The 16,950-nt window shown below is 43.1% G+C and overlaps 1 protein-coding gene across 2 annotated transcripts in view; it reads left to right on the forward strand.

Moving 5' to 3' along the window:
* The first annotated feature begins 521 nt into the window (after positions 1–521).
* Positions 522–16,950, forward strand: part of LOC145360694 (E3 ubiquitin-protein ligase ARIH1) — a 64,547-nt gene continuing 48,118 nt past the window's right edge. The window contains exons 1-3 of one of the 2 annotated variants that reach the window (XM_080216054.1): positions 522–1,002; positions 10,351–10,418; positions 14,624–14,768. In XM_080216054.1, the coding sequence (XP_080072180.1) occupies positions 715–1,002; positions 10,351–10,418; positions 14,624–14,768 (501 nt within the window). In that variant the 5' untranslated portion in view covers positions 522–714. The remainder of the gene's footprint in view (positions 1,003–10,350; positions 10,419–14,623; positions 14,769–16,950) is intronic. The other variant, XM_080216055.1, reaches the window with a different exon arrangement.

Genomic DNA, 16,950 nt, shown 5'->3' on the forward strand with positions numbered 1-16,950 from the left:
AAAGGGCGGGGCTGGGGTGAGGGGGTTAGGGTAAGGGGGCGGGGCCACGTGAGCGTGCCGGGGGGAGGATATCGACGTGAGGAAGGGGAGGCGAGGCGGCGGGGCGAATGGGTCGTGCCTCGAAGAGGGCGGGGCTGGGGGTGACGCGCGGGAGGGGTCGGGGCTAAAAGAGCGGGGCTCACAGGTCCCGCAGCAAAGTGGGCGGGGCTAAGGTGGAGAGCGTCAGGGGGCGGAGCTAAAAGGTCGAGACTAAATAGGTCGTGCGGCGAGGTGGGCGGGGCTGAGGGCGGGCATCTGGAAGGGGCGGAGTTAACGAGATGGGCAGCGAGAGGGAGGCGGGGCCATTTAAGTGGAAGTTGGGTTAGGGGCGGGGCTTGGGAGAAGCGGTGAGCGGGGCGCCCTAAGGTCGGCGCGCTGTGGAACCCAGCCATGTCACTGAGGGGCAAGCTGTGTGGCGGAAGCGGCTCGCTAGTGGGGCGGAAGTGACGGCACGACTCTGGCGGGTGGGCGCAGGCCGTGGCGCGGGTGTCGCCGGGAGAGAGAGCGCGGCCCAGTCCCTTTGTTGCGGTAACGCTGCCCGGGGGGGAGGGGGTTGGGGGGGAGAGAGAGAGAGTGAGAGAGAGCGGAGCCTGAGGCAGGGACACCCCCACACACACCAGTCCTCACAAACCCCCACACACCAGCCCTCATACTAACCCTCACACACACAGCAGCATGGACTCGGACGAGGGCTACATGTATGATGAGGATGAGTACAGCGAGGAGAGCGAGCCCGAGGATAACTTCGAGATCGGCGAGGTGGAGATGCAGGAGCCGGGCCTGGAGCCCGGGCAGGATGGCGACGGGGTTGGCGGAGGAGGCGGCGGCCTGGGAGGCCTGGGCGGGCTAGGCGGCCTGGGCGCCGAGCAGGAGGAGGAGGATTACCGCTACGAGGTGCTGAGCGCCGAGCAGATCGTCCAGCACATGGTGGAGTGCATCCGGGAGGTCAACGAGGTCATCGAGGTAAGGCCGAGCCGGCTAGTGCGCCGCAGGAAAACCCGCCGAAAGCCTGAGGTAGCAGGCCTCAGACATGAGGCCTGGACTCCAGTGTGGAGATAAAGTAGCCTGAGGCAGAGGGGGAGAGCTGTGTGGGGGCATAACAGATTGAGAGGCACAATATGGGGAGGACACTCAGCCAGTCTGTGTGGGCAGAATGAGTGAATGGTTTCTCCCTGGCTGCTTTCCTGGGACTTGGTATGACTGACCAGTTTTGATCAGGGTTTTCTGGGTTTCACTGGGACTTTGACCAAGTGCCAGGAGGACAGCTAGTTTGCCTATTTTTTGGTCAGTCTGATCCCCTGTTTTGTCGAATACATTGACACGGATTCTGTGCTCATTGTGTGTTGGGGAAACACAATGAAATCTTTCTGAGCCCCTGATTGTTTGCAGGTATGTGGACAGAGTCGGCCTCATGTTTTCCTCTTGTACTCGATATTCCTGGTTCAAGAATAGGGGTAGTTTTAAATTTATTAGCTAAAGTTCATAGGTTTTTATTCTGCCTGTCCTTTTGATTGCACTGCAGTTTTACTGTACTGGCTGAAATTGATATTTGGATCACTTGGCTTGAGCAACTAATGTTAGTAATAACCAAGTTGGCTGCTGCTCTTCGAATTATCTTGTCTTCTTGCCAGCAGTTTTCTGTCTTGGTGTTGTCCTGCGCTGTCCTTGCCATTCCACTGAAACATCTCCAATAAAAAGAAAATTGAATTGTTTAACTTAACACAAGTTTTGTGTTCTTGAAAGCATTGCATGCAACTATTAGCAAAGGTGTGATCACATCACAAGCTGGCCTATACCTCTGTCTGCAACATTTGGAAATGGATGAATGGGAACATTAAGTTGAGTCTTTATGTGGGAGTTTGGACTTAGTTGTGGAAGAGATTAAGGTGAGAGCTTGCCTGAAATACACGTTGTAATGATATTTAACCAAAATTGATGTATAACGTGAGGCTGCTGGCCCCAACATTTAAATTGCTTAAATCCGATAGGTTTAAACCAGGTTTCTGTAATCCCATGACTCAGTGGCTTTGGAAACCAGTTCTGACCAAAAGGTCTTTGAGCTAAAAACTCTGTTTCTTTCTCCAAAGATGTTGCCTGACCTGCTGAATATTTCTATTTAACATTTTCTAATTTTGTTTATATCTGACAACCTTCCACCTGTGTTAACCAACTGTATTTGATGCATGGTTGGAAAAAAATGAGGCAATGCTCATTTTAAAATGTTTCACTTCACAAAGTGGAGGAATTCTAGTGTTAGTATTGAATGATTTGAGTTGGAGTCAGTGCAGGATATTCTTTGGACCATGATGCCAATCTGCAATGGCTGTCCTTTTTTAAAAAAGGTGATATTCCGTGAAGTGTTGATCATAATAAAAATGAATCCGAGAAGAAAATAGAAGTGAATTATAGTAGGAATTAATGGGCAAAATACTGAACTTAATCCTGTACATAAGCTACTCTTGGACCTAAGCAAAATAGGATTGGGCTGCATGAAAATCTTATTGCAGTTCCTGACACTGAAAATCCATAAACACAGACTGTGTTCCCAGCAGATGGAAACAAACCTTCTGCAAGGTTGTGGTAAACTCATCACCTGAAATAGCAGCCACGTTTGAATCTTGGGACGCCCGTCAATAATATGCTAGGATCACCATTGATCAGAAACTTAACTGAAGCAGCAACGTGAATACTGTGGTTGGTAGCACATATTAGAGCATAGGTATTCTGTGATGAGTGATTTGACCACCCTGACTCCTAAAGCCTGTCCACCATCTATAAGGCACCAGCCAGGAGTGTGATGGAGTACACTCTCCACCAGCTTGGATGAGTCAGCTCTAATAAAAAAGAAGCTTGACACTGTCCAGAACAAAGCGACCCATTAATTGGCACCACATCCTCCCTCTTAAAGATTCAGGTTCCTAATAAGAACTAGCCAGGTTTTTAATAAGAACTGGCCATGTATCTTTGAAGACCTGAAGTGCTTTGGAGTTTTTGTTATCATTGATGTGCTTGGTAATAGATCTTGGATTAAATGCCAACACTGAAGGTCACCAACCTTCTGGGATTCAGCATGTTAGTTATATTGACATGGGTGTCTCTCACTGCCCTTTCAGCAAATCTATGTTTAAGTTCTTCATTGGGTAATGTGAAACATTAATTTGCTAAGTTTGTAGTAACAAAAGATTTTCAAACCTAGTGAACTCTCAAAGACCAAGTTAAACAGTGTGGATGAATTATTTACTGCGAGCCTGATCCACTCTTCACTGGAGATTCATGTCCATGGGGTTATTGAACAATCAGGAATGGAAACGTTGTTTAAATCCTTTGTCCACATTGATTTGTCAGGGTTGACAGAGGGGTAACCTTTGGAATTCCAGCCAACACACTGAACAGTCGTGGGAAAGTATCCTTTTGGAACTAACATCCAGTGGTGACTGGAACCTGACATTTCAAGTGTTGACCACTTGTGTCCTTCAGCTGAAGGATTTGGTGTTCCATTAGAAAATTCAGTTATGCTGCTTTCTTTCAATAGAGATCCCAGTACATGGATGAGGTGGGGTATTTTTGGTTGGCAGTGCCAGAACCACTAGAAGTGAAGCCAGTAACCTCTAGGATGATGAAAATCAAATTCCCCAAGTTATTTACAAAAGCAATTGCTATTTTGAGCAGAAGCTTAATTGGCCTCCAGGGATGCTTTTCCAGAATTTGAAGCTCAGGCTCCAGTTCAATACAAGTTGATTTCATAAGAACATAAGAAATAGGAGCAGGAGTAGGCCATCCAGCCCCTCGAGCCTGCCCCGCCATTCAATAAGATCATGGCTGATCTGTCGTGGCTCAGTTCCACTTTCCTGCCCTCTCCCCATAACCCCTAATCCCCTCTCTCATCAAGAACCCATCAACCCGCTTCTTAAAAATATTTAGCGAGGCAGCCTCCACCACTTCAACGGGCAGAGAATTCCAGAGATTCACCACCCTTTGAGTGAAGAAGTTCCTCCTCAACTCCGTTCTAAACCGCCTCCCCTTTATCTTGAGGCTGTGCCCCCTAGTCCTACTGTCTTTTTTGAGCGGGAAGAGTCTCTCCACCTCTATCCTATCCATCCCATTCATCATCTTATACGTCTCAATGAGATCTCCCCTCATTCTTCTAAACTCTAACGAGTACAAGCCTAGTTTATTCAGCCTCTCCTCATAGCTCAATCCCCTCAACTCCGGTATCAGCCTAGTAAACCTCCTCTGCACTCCCTCCAGGGCCAAAATATCCTTGCGCAGGTGCGGCGCCCAAAACTGCACACAGTACTCCAGCTGCGGCCTCACCAATGCCCTATACAGCTGCAGCAAGACCTCCCTACTTTTATATTCAATCCCCCTCGCTATGAAGGCCAGCATCCCATTCGCCTTCCTGACCACCTGCTGCACCTGCAAGCTGTTTCTTCCTTTCTTTCTCTTTCTCTCCATTTTGCTCCCTATTTCTGGAATGAGCCAGTCCATGCTGGTATATAGTTCCATATGTGCCAGTTGCACATCCATGTAGGATTCTAATGGCCATTCTTGTGGTGGATACCAAAGGGATATCTGGCCACAGAGGGAGAGGTGCTACATTGCTTATGTGCACACTTAATTGACTTGGCATCAGAACTTCAGCTGCTCTCCTGAGGATCAAATCTGGCCATCGCTGGCTGAGTTTACACTCTTGGTCTTCTTGATTGAACTATCAGGAAGGCTGACATTGGCGTTTAATGCTCTGTGAGAGAGAGCACAGTTTTCAGTTCAACAGTTAAATTCATAACTTGATTTGCATTAATGCATGACTTGATTTATATTGAGATATGTACAACTTAATTCTGCTCATTGTATTCTAGTTCCTGCATCAAATGGTGGCATTTTTCATACGTTACCTTGGGGCAAGTGACTTGGGGATTGACCCTGACTGATCAATTTTATATCCAAATATCTGGTGTGCTGTGGCAAGCCCAGTCTTCCCTTTTTCTGCAGAAGAGAAAATTGATTTCCCAGAATTGTCCTATTTCCAAATGTGAAGCTGAGTGAGCGCTCTCTCATTTCAGGCTTTAGCCAGCAGTGGCTTAGCATGATGTACTAGGATTTCAGCACAGCCTGCTGGTTGGAGTATGGCGTTTTCTTTAATATGTCAACGGTACATCTCCAGGTTCCGTCATTCTAAACTTGGGCTGTGGTTGGAGGGAGTGTTTTGACCTAGTGCAGTGCTGGCGTTACAGATTAGTTGCTGAGGAGCATTTTGAACTAAATAATGTGAAATTTGACTTATTTGTGTTAATTTCCTTGTGTAATGTACATTCTTTGTAAAAGTATTGTGACTCCTCTGCGCAGCAAGCTCAAGAGGCGTTTAGCCTGGACACTTCCTCCAAAAGTTACAGGTTTCCATTGATCTCATTAGAAGAATGGAACCTCAGATTTTCTACCCAAAACAAGCGGCTGATCAAAATAAACCTTTGCTGGCTGGGACACTTCTGGGCCAACCTTAAATGGTATTGGAGTCCCGGACATGGGTTCTGAACAGAGTGAAGGGTGTCCTTCAGTTCAATACTCTAATGTTGCGCTGGCCAGGATCAGTATGGATGATTTTTCCTTTGTTTGGGTGAGATGATGCTAAGCCTGCCCGTCATTACTTTTGAGCTCGTCTCTATGGTGAGCGTGCAGGCAGACTGCTGGCTGTGGTCCAATCCTTGGCTGCTCACGGTTAACTATTCTGCCGCTTTCTCCCAGAGGTAGCCATGGTGGCAGCCTGCTGTGCCCAGCAGAAACTGAAATTTGTGTCTGGGTGGGGCAATTTGCATCTGAATCATGTTGCAGGCAGCCACTAAGCAAAGGCTTACTACAATGTGTAGTTAGGCTTATTGGGAGTTTGATATTTTTTGCCAGGGTCATCAAACAATTGTCAAAATGGTGGACTGTTTGTGTGCATTTAAATTTCTGCAGAGTGATGTATCGCTCTTTATCACCAGTTACTACAGTCAGTGTACAGTCTGTAAATAGATTTTAAAATGTTTATATGCTGTTGCAGCTTTCTGTGGATCAGGATTTAAAAATTAGATCCGTTGTGTACAATAATGTGGCAAAACCACACTTGCTGGCTGTGTATATATTCATTTATACAGCATTATAGCTGTTAGCATGGCTTTCATGTATTATTATGTAAGGAGTTTCTTCCTGTATCCTGTTGAACTGTGAAGAACATCCAGCGGTGTAAAGTATATATTCTGTCCATCCAAATATGTTGAGTTGTACAGCAAAGTGGTAGCAGATTGAGGGACTATGAAGATTATCACATGCTTAGCCCCTTATATATACCAAGTGGCTAACTATCCTAGACAGAACACTGAGTTTATTAATTGACCATGGCTAAAATGTTTTAGCGCAAGTGACTGTTGAGAGGATAATGTTATTTAAAACAGAACTGGAGAAATATTTCAAAGGAAGATCACAGAAAGATACAGGAAAGGGGGTGGGTATTTGGATTTGAATAGATGACTGACTCTACATCTGTGAATGACAGTGCTTCTTCACATTAGAAAACATTAGTTACTGTTAGAACATAAGAACATAAGAAGTAGGAGCAGGAGTAGGCCATCTAGCCCTTCGAGCCTGCCCCGCCATTCAGTAAGATCATGGCTGATCTGAAGTGGCTCAGTTCCACTTTCCCGCTTTCTCCCCATAACCCTTAATTCCCTTGCCTACCAAAAACCTATCTACCCGTGACTTAAATATATTTAGCGAGGTAGCCTCCACTACATCAACGGGCAGAGTATTCCAGAGATACACCACCCGTTGAGTGAAGAAGTTCCTCCTCAACTCCATTCTGTACACCCCCCCCCCCCCCAAATCTTGAGACTGTGCCCTCTAGTCCGACTGTCCTTTCTCAGCGGGAAGACGCTCTCTACCTCTACCCTATCCATCCCCTTCATTATCTTATACGTCTCTATAAGATCCCCCCTCATCCTTCTAAACTCCAACGAGTACAGACCCAGTCTATTTAGTCTCTCTTCGTAGTCCAACCCCCTCATCTCCGGTATCAGCCTAGTGAACCTCCTCTGCAATCCCTCCAAGGCCAAAATATCCTTGCGCAAGTGTGGCGACCAAAACTGCACACAGTACTCCAGCTGCAGCATCTTATATCTTGACTGAATTGGATTGTTCTACAGGGAACAAAGTCCCTAGGGAGGTGATTCTGTTGGGAGTTACATAGAGGTTTGCTGTTAAGGTTTACAGCATACTTTGAACCCTTCGGTGAGATGTGTTTTTGGTGGTTTCCACCCACTCATTTGTTCTGTGTAATGTTTGTTATCTGGGCTGTAAGGTATTTGTACTCAAGTCTGGTTGCAATCATCTATTCAGCTGTTTTTAAAATATTGCAAAAACTGAGTTTCACAGGGGGTAGCTGGTGTGGGGGTGGGCTGAGGTGATGGTGGTGTTTCTCTACACCATGAAGTTTGTGCCATGTACAGTTAAGTTTCGTAGTAGCTCAGAAAGGCCCCTGGAGTCTTTTCCAGCAGCTTTGAAATCGGTGTTTGCTGTGTTGCCTGCTTGCTTGTGTGCTTATGGTCTCTATATCTGATGTCAGGCACTTGGTAGTGCACTTGCTTCTCAATCCAATCCCTCTATACAATGTGAACATATAAGCTTGTCCAACGCTGTTGGAAGTATCTTCTTTTGGATGTTAAATGGAAGCCTGCCAGTTGGGATAGATGTGGAAGATCCCACAGCACTGTTTGAAGTAAAGCTCACGCCTCACCTGGTGTCCTGGCTAACATTCCTCCCTCAGCCACCATCACTGTCACAACTGATGGTGCTTTTTTTTTCTCAGTTTTCTCTCACTGGGCAAATTGGCTGCTATATTTACTCTTGTACTAACAATGAGAAGTAATTCAATATTGGGCAATAAATGTTGACCTTGCCAGTGTTTCCCACACTCCATAAATAAATTCTTAATTAAAAATTAGCAACAAAGGCTCTTATGGGAATTTGAACACCGTTCCAAAACTGCATGAACTGGTTCAACTATTTAAATCAGTGCCCATCAGTACCTCATGGTACGTAGGAAAGCTGTTGCATTCTTGATGAGCGAGAGAGTGAGAAGCTATTGGGGATAGGCTGGAATGTGAAGTTGAGGTTAAAATCAGGTCTGCTGTCATTTTCTTGAATGGCAAAGGCTCAAGGGACTGAGTGGCCTACTTCTGATTCATATGCTTGTATTCTTTTTATCGACTCATCATTTTTTTTATTATGTGAGGAATATCACTCCTGAAGAATTGACTGTTTTTCAAGGTTTTTGTGATATGCTGTCCCTTTCCGCTCTGTCCTCATTCATTGCAGATTCAGCAGATTGGTTAAAAAGAAAGACCATTTGTGTTCTATAGTCTTTTTCACAATCTTGGGGTCCTAAAGCACTTTCCAGGCACTTGTGTACCAACTTGTGTTTATGTGGAAATATGGCAGCCAGTTTGGACCTATTGGCTAACTGAACAATACAGGTGAACAATTAGCACTTTTTTTATGTTTATATTAGGACTTTGTTTTGTCTGACCCTTGCCTCAGGTTTTCTCTTGGCATCTGAGCCATTTCATTTCTGAGTTTTTTTTTAAACTGTCTGTATAATGTCACCTGCAATACATACGGGGTAGGAGCAGCTCTCACTGCACTCGCAATACCCTATTTGAAGGAACAGTGTCTCTTCACCACCAGGGTGGAACTTTGCTGAAATAGCCACATAAATACTAGATCCACTAGACCAGATTGGAGGCTAAGTATTCTGTGGGGATGTGACTCACCAGCTGACAGTCCAAACCTTTCCACCATCAGGCATATGATGGAACTGCCTGGAGGAGTGTAGCTTCAACAATGCTCCAAAACAAAGCAGGCTGCTTTATTTACACATTGTCGACCATCTTAAGCATTCACATCCTTTCACCATCATTGTACAGTGGCGTGCACCATCTGTAAGATACGCTGCCAAGATTTCAACTACTCCACCAAATTCGCCATCTCTACCACCTGAAAAGTCAAGGACACTAGGCACATTGGGATACATCACCACCTGAACAATCATTCTGACTTGGAACTATTTTGCTGTTTCTTCATCGTCGCTCTACCAGAATATTGGAACTCCTTCCTGGCAGCAATGTGGGTGTTCGTACATCTCAGATTACAGCGATTCAAGATGGCAGCTCATCATCTTAAGGGCAATTAAGGATGGCCAATAAATGCTTATCTTGTCAGTAACGTCCACTTCCCATGAAGAGCTGATGAATGTGTATATCAGCCATGTGTTAAACAAGGTAGGATCACTGTGTTAATGGAGTGCTTTTATTTACAATTTTGCAGCCCCAGCTTTATCAACTCCAGATTGTGATGGTTGAATCACACACTGCTGATAAGTTCCTGTGAGGTAGGATGTATGGTAATTCTATTAACTGAATAAATAAAATTGAATAAAAGGCCTTGTATATACCAAAATTCACTCACCTATAACTAGAGTTGTCAGCTTCTCTGAAGACCATTGTATGTTTTTAATAATTCCATGTCATTTGGTCCTGATAGTACACCAGTGTCTTATTACACAGCAACCCGAGACTCCTGACCTCAGCTACATTATAATACATGGTTGTGTTTGGTGGATTCCGATACTTGTGCTGCTAATTAGGGTGGGATTGTCCATGTTGACTCATCGTTAGGAGTCCCAGTTTTAAGACTGGATACAGGTCTGTTACTGATAGCAATGGTGAAAGAGAACTGAATTTATGCAATATCATGTCATATATATCTGAAATAGTTGTTTTACAGAAAGCAAATCTCTTTAAGGTTCATTGGTTGTTTGCAGCAGCTATTTTGTGTCTAAACCCTGTTGTGAGTAGTGTTGACCAGGACTTAAGGGGAAGTTCCTTTCTCTTTCAGTCAGTGCAGTTAAACCTTTGGAACAAGCAGTCTGGGCTACAACTTAATAGTTCCACAATAGCAGCACAGCCTCTGTCCTACTATCGGCTTAGATTATGTTCACTTGCGTGTTGAACCTTCCTCTGACTCAGAGGTGGGAATGATACTTGAAATGCATCGTGCGGTAGTTCAGTGCATCAGCTGAAGTGTTCTCTTCCAACTGTAGAGCTTTAGCACCGATATGACAATTATGGATGTCGTTTGTGTGTCAACTGTTTGGTAATGGAGGAAACCTAGAGAAGAGTTAGCACCAACTTCTGTCTGCAGTTAAAGATCTGAATCACAGGAAGTGTGCTTCAAACAAAGGACATTGTGTAATTTGATCTTGTCTTTTACCCCCCCCAGAATCCAGCCACAATCACGAGGATACTTCTCAGCCACTTCAACTGGGATAAGGAGAAACTAATGGAAAGGTAAAATTGTCTGCTGTGGGGGCGATAATGGGGCAATGTACAGTGTAAGGGTGCATTGTCAACATGATTTCACATGCTGGAGTTAACAGATCCTCCCATCTAGAAATATCTATCTTTGATAACTGGCTTGAACAATTTTAATGGGAGACAATAACCACGATGCATTTCTACAAGAAATGGATCAAAGTTGGCCCTGGTGACCATTGTGCAATGTCATAGAAACCACATGTGGTGGCACCAGCCTGTTCCCTGGTCAGGAAGTTGACATCTGAGTGAATTGTGATGTTCTCGGGCTCAGCGAAGGAGAAATCCTTGGTAAGCAGAATGAAGCTAATAACAGTGTTGGCATTGTGGCATCTTCAGTAGCAGTGAGGCTTCTTAGTGCCATCAAAGGTGCTTTTCCAGCCAAGTCCTCTAGTTTGCTTGTCCCCCTGAGCCAGTTCCCTGTGTTTTATTGTTAAATCTTGACGATGGATTTGAGGACCCACAAACATGTTGAGTTTAGGAAGACATTTTTAGAAATGTGAATCTGGGGAACTGACACACAAATGTCAGCCTCCTGCAATTCAAACAGCACTGGCACTAAATGTAATATTGTTGTGACTGGCTGGCTCACTTTGGTGTGTCTGATGATCTGTTGTGTAATCTGCAAGTAATCTGCCCAGAATATATGGGTATTTGGCTCATTATTAACTGTAAAATCTATTTTGTCCGAATTTTTCCCAGCTGCTGATTTACAAACTCAGCAGAAATTTACACGTTTTGTTTTCAGAAGGGGTCAGAGATTTAAAAGTGAGTTTTTAAGTTGAAACTGCTGAAGGGCCAATTTTGGTTATTAATTGAAAACCGCAAAATACTTGCTGGTAAATGTAACTATGGGCACTGAATTGTACCTGACTGATTGCTTAGCACTTCTGTTTTGAAACTGACCACAGATGTTGGCACAGTGACGCAACGATACGCTGTGCTGAAGACAACCTAGAGAAAGCTATCAATCCACTTTCAAGTCCTTGCTATTTAATGCTACTTGTATTTCCTTATCACATTTCCCACTTGTCTGGTCATGTTTTACAGTACTCTAATAAAAAACATATGAAATAGGAGCAGTTGTTGGCCGCACAGCTCGTGAAACATCGTTCTCCATTTAATAAAATCATGGCTGATCCTCAACCTCCAATACACTTTCCTGTATTCCTTTATTTCCTTCGGAGTCCAAAGAAATATCGACCTTTGTCTTTAATATACTCTGAGTGAGTATGTACAGTGCCCTGGGCGGATAATTCTGAAGATTCAAAACCTTCTGAGAGAAGAAATTTTTCCTCACTTATGAAGTGGATGGTCCCTTATCCTGAGCTCATGACCCCTTGTTTTGGCCATGGGACAACGTTAGCAGCATGACCCTGAATAGCAGGCTTACACTTGCCATCTTCCAAAACGCTGGACCCATTCCAGAATCTTGGGAATTCTGGAAAATCACAATCTGCGTATCCACTATTTTTGCAGCTGCCTCTTTTTACCCTAGGGTGCAGGCCATCAGGTGAAGGAGATTTGGCAGCTCTGTCCCAATAATTTCTCCAGTTTTTTTTACTTATTAATTTTCTTTACTTATATTAATGCTTTAAGTTCCTCACTCATCAGCCTTTTGATCTCCACTATTTCTGCTATCATTAATGCAGATGTTTGTGTCCCTAGTTACTGTATCTGGAGGGTCTGGATGTAGAGCCTTGGAGTCTCTGTAATATTCCAGGGGAGGGAGTCTGATATTGTTTAGACTTGCCTGCTAAATACAATAAAGCAAAGTTGCCTGGCTTTGCATTTACTTCTACGGTTTTATTGGTGAGGATTTAGTTCAGGCATTGGTAGCTAGGCCATCACTGCAAGACCATTGTACATGCTGGTGTTTGTCTATCCCATGGTCTTCCTATGAATTTTAGACTACTGATAGATTGGCCATGTGAGTACAAGTGCTGTTGCAAAATGAGCGTAATTATCAAGTGAGTTTTAAGCTCACTCTTGCCATTGGTATTGGGGGCACCGCTTTAACTTTGCTCCAACCAATCAAACTTCATAATGAGATTATGCAGCAGCAGATGGAAGTGCCTCAGTTGGTAGATACTGAACCATCATGACTCCATCTGGCTCAGTGGCGCTCATTCAATTATATGTTCCTATCAGAGTGAATGCTGTTATAGTCTATTATTCCATGGAGTTATAGTGATATCAGGTGATGGAGTATTAACTGGACTTTGATTTTGCCCATTAATTACTTCATATTTACAATAGTCGAATTACTAATGGTTCAGTTCTGCCACCAGGAATTGTTAGATGGAGCAGCACTCCAAGATCGCTGTATTTGACTGCTGAACTGATTGGTTACCTCTGGCTGCTGCTTACCTGCACCTCAGTTATGTCCATTCTAGAAGCAACCTGCAGTATAGTGATGAGCTATCGTTTGTGTTTGTATAGACCCAAGATCAGGAAAAGAATTATGATGCTCACCTGACAGTACAAATGGGGAGCATCAGTTCCCATAGGGAGATTATTTTATTTTATCTTTCTGGAAAATTATTTTATTAAAAACGTTTTTACCCATTAATATTAATTCCTAGGAGTGGGAAGTAAAGGGAGGGAAAGCCGTAGCAGATTTCAAGACAAGTTACAAGTATGTTACTAGATTAATCTAATTAGTACCCTCAGATAGCTGCTAATGTCTTGAGGAACATAGGACTGCATAGGTCCCAGTCACAGCAGACAAAACAACCCAGCTTGTCCCTTCAGTAGCCCTGTCTGCCAGACACAAGCACCACTCTTTTGAAATCCATATATAATTATAATGGGAGCTTGCTGTTGTTTCCTGGGGCATTGTTTTGAATGAACAATATGCTGCCTGGTTCATGTATTGGACATACTGATCCCTATCCAGATACCTGATATGCACCTCTGTACATTGCAAAGCCCTGCCTCACGCACACTTAAATAATGGAAATTGCTGTAGCTTATAACTCCAGAATATAAAAAAAGAGATCAGTTGCATTTGGAGTGGGAATTAGTGTGCTGGGGTTGGGAAGTAACCAATGTCAACAATGTTGTGAAATATGTACAGTTGGTAGAGAAATCATTTGGATTAACCTTAACTAAACAATTGTCCATAATTTAGCTCAATTAAACTGTTGAGAATAATTTGACTTGCATAATTTTGCTGCAGCTTTTCAGTTGGTTTGTTGCCAGAGTCTTCAAGATTCTCTCCTTTCTAAGCCGTTGTCCAGTACAAAGTCAGAGCCTTCTGGATGCTTCTCCCCTTTCACTTCTCATTATGAATGACTGCTAGTGTAGAACATGACCATGCCTAATCACAGCATACGTGATGGGAGCGACTAAAAATTTGTCTCAGGAGGTGATGTGGTGCCTAAAAAGCACACTTTAGCAGAGGCAGGAGATTACTTTGTAAACCTAGTTGATCTCCTGTGTCTTCACTGCCTGTTAAAGTGTGGTGTTGTATTCATGGGAAGCAGAATTAGAGAGCAGGATATTTGGAACAGTGGTGAATAACATTTAGTTGCTGTTTTATTTAGCCATGTATTTTTCTCTCTTTATTTCCAAAATAAATTCCTGTACCCACATTTAAAGTTCATTTATTAGTCAGAAGTAGGTTTACATTAACACCACAATGAAGTTACTGTGAAAATCCCCTAATAGCCACACTCCAGCACCTGTTTGGGTACACTGAGGGAGAATTTGGCATGGCCAATGCACCTAACTACGTTTCTTGGACTGTGGAAGGAAACCCACACAGACACGGAGAACGTGCAAACTCCATACAGATAGTGACTCAAGCTGGGAATCAAACCCGGGCCCCTGGCGCAGTGAGGCAGCATTGCTTGCCACTGTACCGGAAACTGTACTGGAACTTTACTGGAAACTGTTACTGTAAACTGGTCACACTGTAATTACAATTTGTGCCAATGGTGGGGTTGTGGTACCTCCAAGTATGTAATTGCAGTATGCTAGATTTATACAAACAGTTCCATAGTGTGGATACAGGAAATGATCATGGCAAACTTTGACCATTTAGTGCATGCAAACATAAAGCTTTCCATTAATATGCTTCTATATGTTAAGACTGTTTTAAAAATGTTTCTATACGAAGCAGATGAAAACTGAACAAAATTGACTCATTTTTGCAATGGCTGCATTGCTTCTTACAGATACTTTGATGGAAACTTGGAGAAACTTTTTGCAGAATGTCATGTAGTAAACCCTTATAAAAAATCTCGAACACGACAGATGAACACTCGATCATCCTCACAGGACATGGTTTGTGCGATCTGCTACCTGAATTATCCTAACTCGGTGAGTTTGTCAGACTGAAGAGCACAAGGTGCAACTCTGAGTTCAGCCAATTACAAACAGTATTGCATAAGTAATAAGATTTTGAGCTGCACACACTGGACTTTGTGAAATCTGTTAGAAATAGTCAATCTAGTTACTGAGATTGGAGCAGCTTAAGTGTATAAAATCCTGGAGGGAATCCCTGAGCAGCATGCGAGTTCAACAGATCAGTTGGGTAGTGAATCACCTCTAAAATAAGTCATCCTGCTCCTTGCTCAATCCTACAGTGTCCATGACCATTTAGGGTAATCCAAGGATGTGTAACTCCAATTGCTGCTTGTAGCAAATGAGCCACTGCTCTCTACTGTGTAGGATACTTTATAGCCTACTATCAGGCCAATCCCATGTAACTTGTAGAAATATTTTTGCTTTGCTCATATAGACAATATACAACTTTTTCAACAAGAAAATATTTAAACCTCTGCCAGATGCTGTGTAAAGAATTGGAAGAGAGTTCTTTCATAATGACACAATCTAAAGACTTGCCCAGCTTCTGTTTAAGTTTTTGTCACAATTGTACGCCCTGGTGAATCATGGCATTCATTGAAATTGCTCAGTGGATCAAAATTCTTTTGTTTGTTGTATTTGGAGAGATCACATGCTCTTTTTAGAGGTGGCATGCTAATCATACTGGTCAATAATCCAACTCTACAGGACTGTGCAAAGTGATATGTTTAATATTTAAAAATGCTTAAATGCTGAAAGAAATATTTTCATTGGCACTAAGCTGACCCTGTGTGAAGTAGGTTGAGGAAGCCCCAGTATTGATGCCATTATAGTCTCTTCACAAGCTAGAGATTGGCAATTGATTCTGGTGATTGTCCAAGGTAATAAATGTTAACCTACGCCAGTGCAATTTCTAGATGGCATGCCTCTGTGGATGAAATACTTTGAGATGTCTGTGTCATGGTACAGATTATCTGGGCTATTCCAGACAAGTGTTTCTGGTGAACACAGTAATAGAACAGATGAAACTACAATAGAGAAACTGTTGACTGGTCACCAGACACAAGTACTTGAACAAGGTGGGAGGGCTGTGTGTCTGAGGTTTGGCGAGAATGTTAGTGTTATGCCATATGGATACATATTACCAAGTACTCAATCCAAACATATTGGGATGCTTTTGGGCAAGTTGATCAGAGTCTGTTTCTTACCCAATTTGAGCAGGGGCTACGTTTTGTGTTTTTAATGTTTTGACAGCTTCAACATTCGTGGTGACAATTTCTTTTGGGTTATTTCCTGTAATTTTCTTGGCTCCTTGTCAATGGTTACAATATCCAGTGACACCCCATGCAAATTCTAACTTGAGTGCTTAAATCTCAAAAACCTGATCTGTTTGTACTCCATGCTATATTATGAATGAATTCTAGGCTGTGGCTATATATTGCTTGTAAGCATTTATGTCATTGTGGTCTCAAAGTAATCAGACCTGATGTTCTTTAAACTACCTTTTATTGTCCACTGGGTTTTAAAGTTAGAATTTTGTGTGTGATGCTAAATTCACATGCTGACCAAAGTGCCCAAACAAAACTTGCTCACGCAAGTAATAGAAGAGGGTGTTTGAGCAGAAAATGTGATGTAAAAATAGAATGTTTTTTGTAATTAGCTCCCTTGGTTGTTATATTTTGGCCCTGTAATATCTGAATTACCTTTCTGCATTTTCCATAATTTTCTCGAGCTGGACTTAGGGTGGGGTGTGCTTCAAGGTGGCAATTGTTCTTCTTTTGAAGCACATTTTGCATGTCTGCTTTTAACTTTTCTTTCTAGCAAGGGCAGTGTTTCTGACAAGGACTTCATTTATTGCGTGTCCCTAGTTGGCCTTAAGATGGTGTGGTTTGCCACCACTGACTTGAACAACTACACTTCTTGTAATTAAGGTTCTCCCATTGAGCTAAGATTCCAGCAATCTCAATGTTACAAATTCAGTATTTCCCGCTCACTCCCCAATAGGATACAGAATGAGAGATATTGACGTATTTGAGATGTTAGGCTAGTCATAACTGCAGTAACACTTTATGCCTATCCTAAACTGAGACAGTTGTAACTGGGGTCAAGTTCTGTCCACTTTATGCACTGTCTGTGTGCAAGTGTGAAATAATCACTTTCAGGAAATAATGTTAAAAAAAATCTTTTCACCAGAAGT

The sequence above is a fragment of the Carcharhinus amblyrhynchos genome, chromosome 32 (assembly GCF_965287045.1).
Source record: "Carcharhinus amblyrhynchos chromosome 32, sCarAmb.v2.hapA, whole genome shotgun sequence".
NCBI lineage: Eukaryota > Metazoa > Chordata > Chondrichthyes > Carcharhiniformes > Carcharhinidae > Carcharhinus > Carcharhinus amblyrhynchos.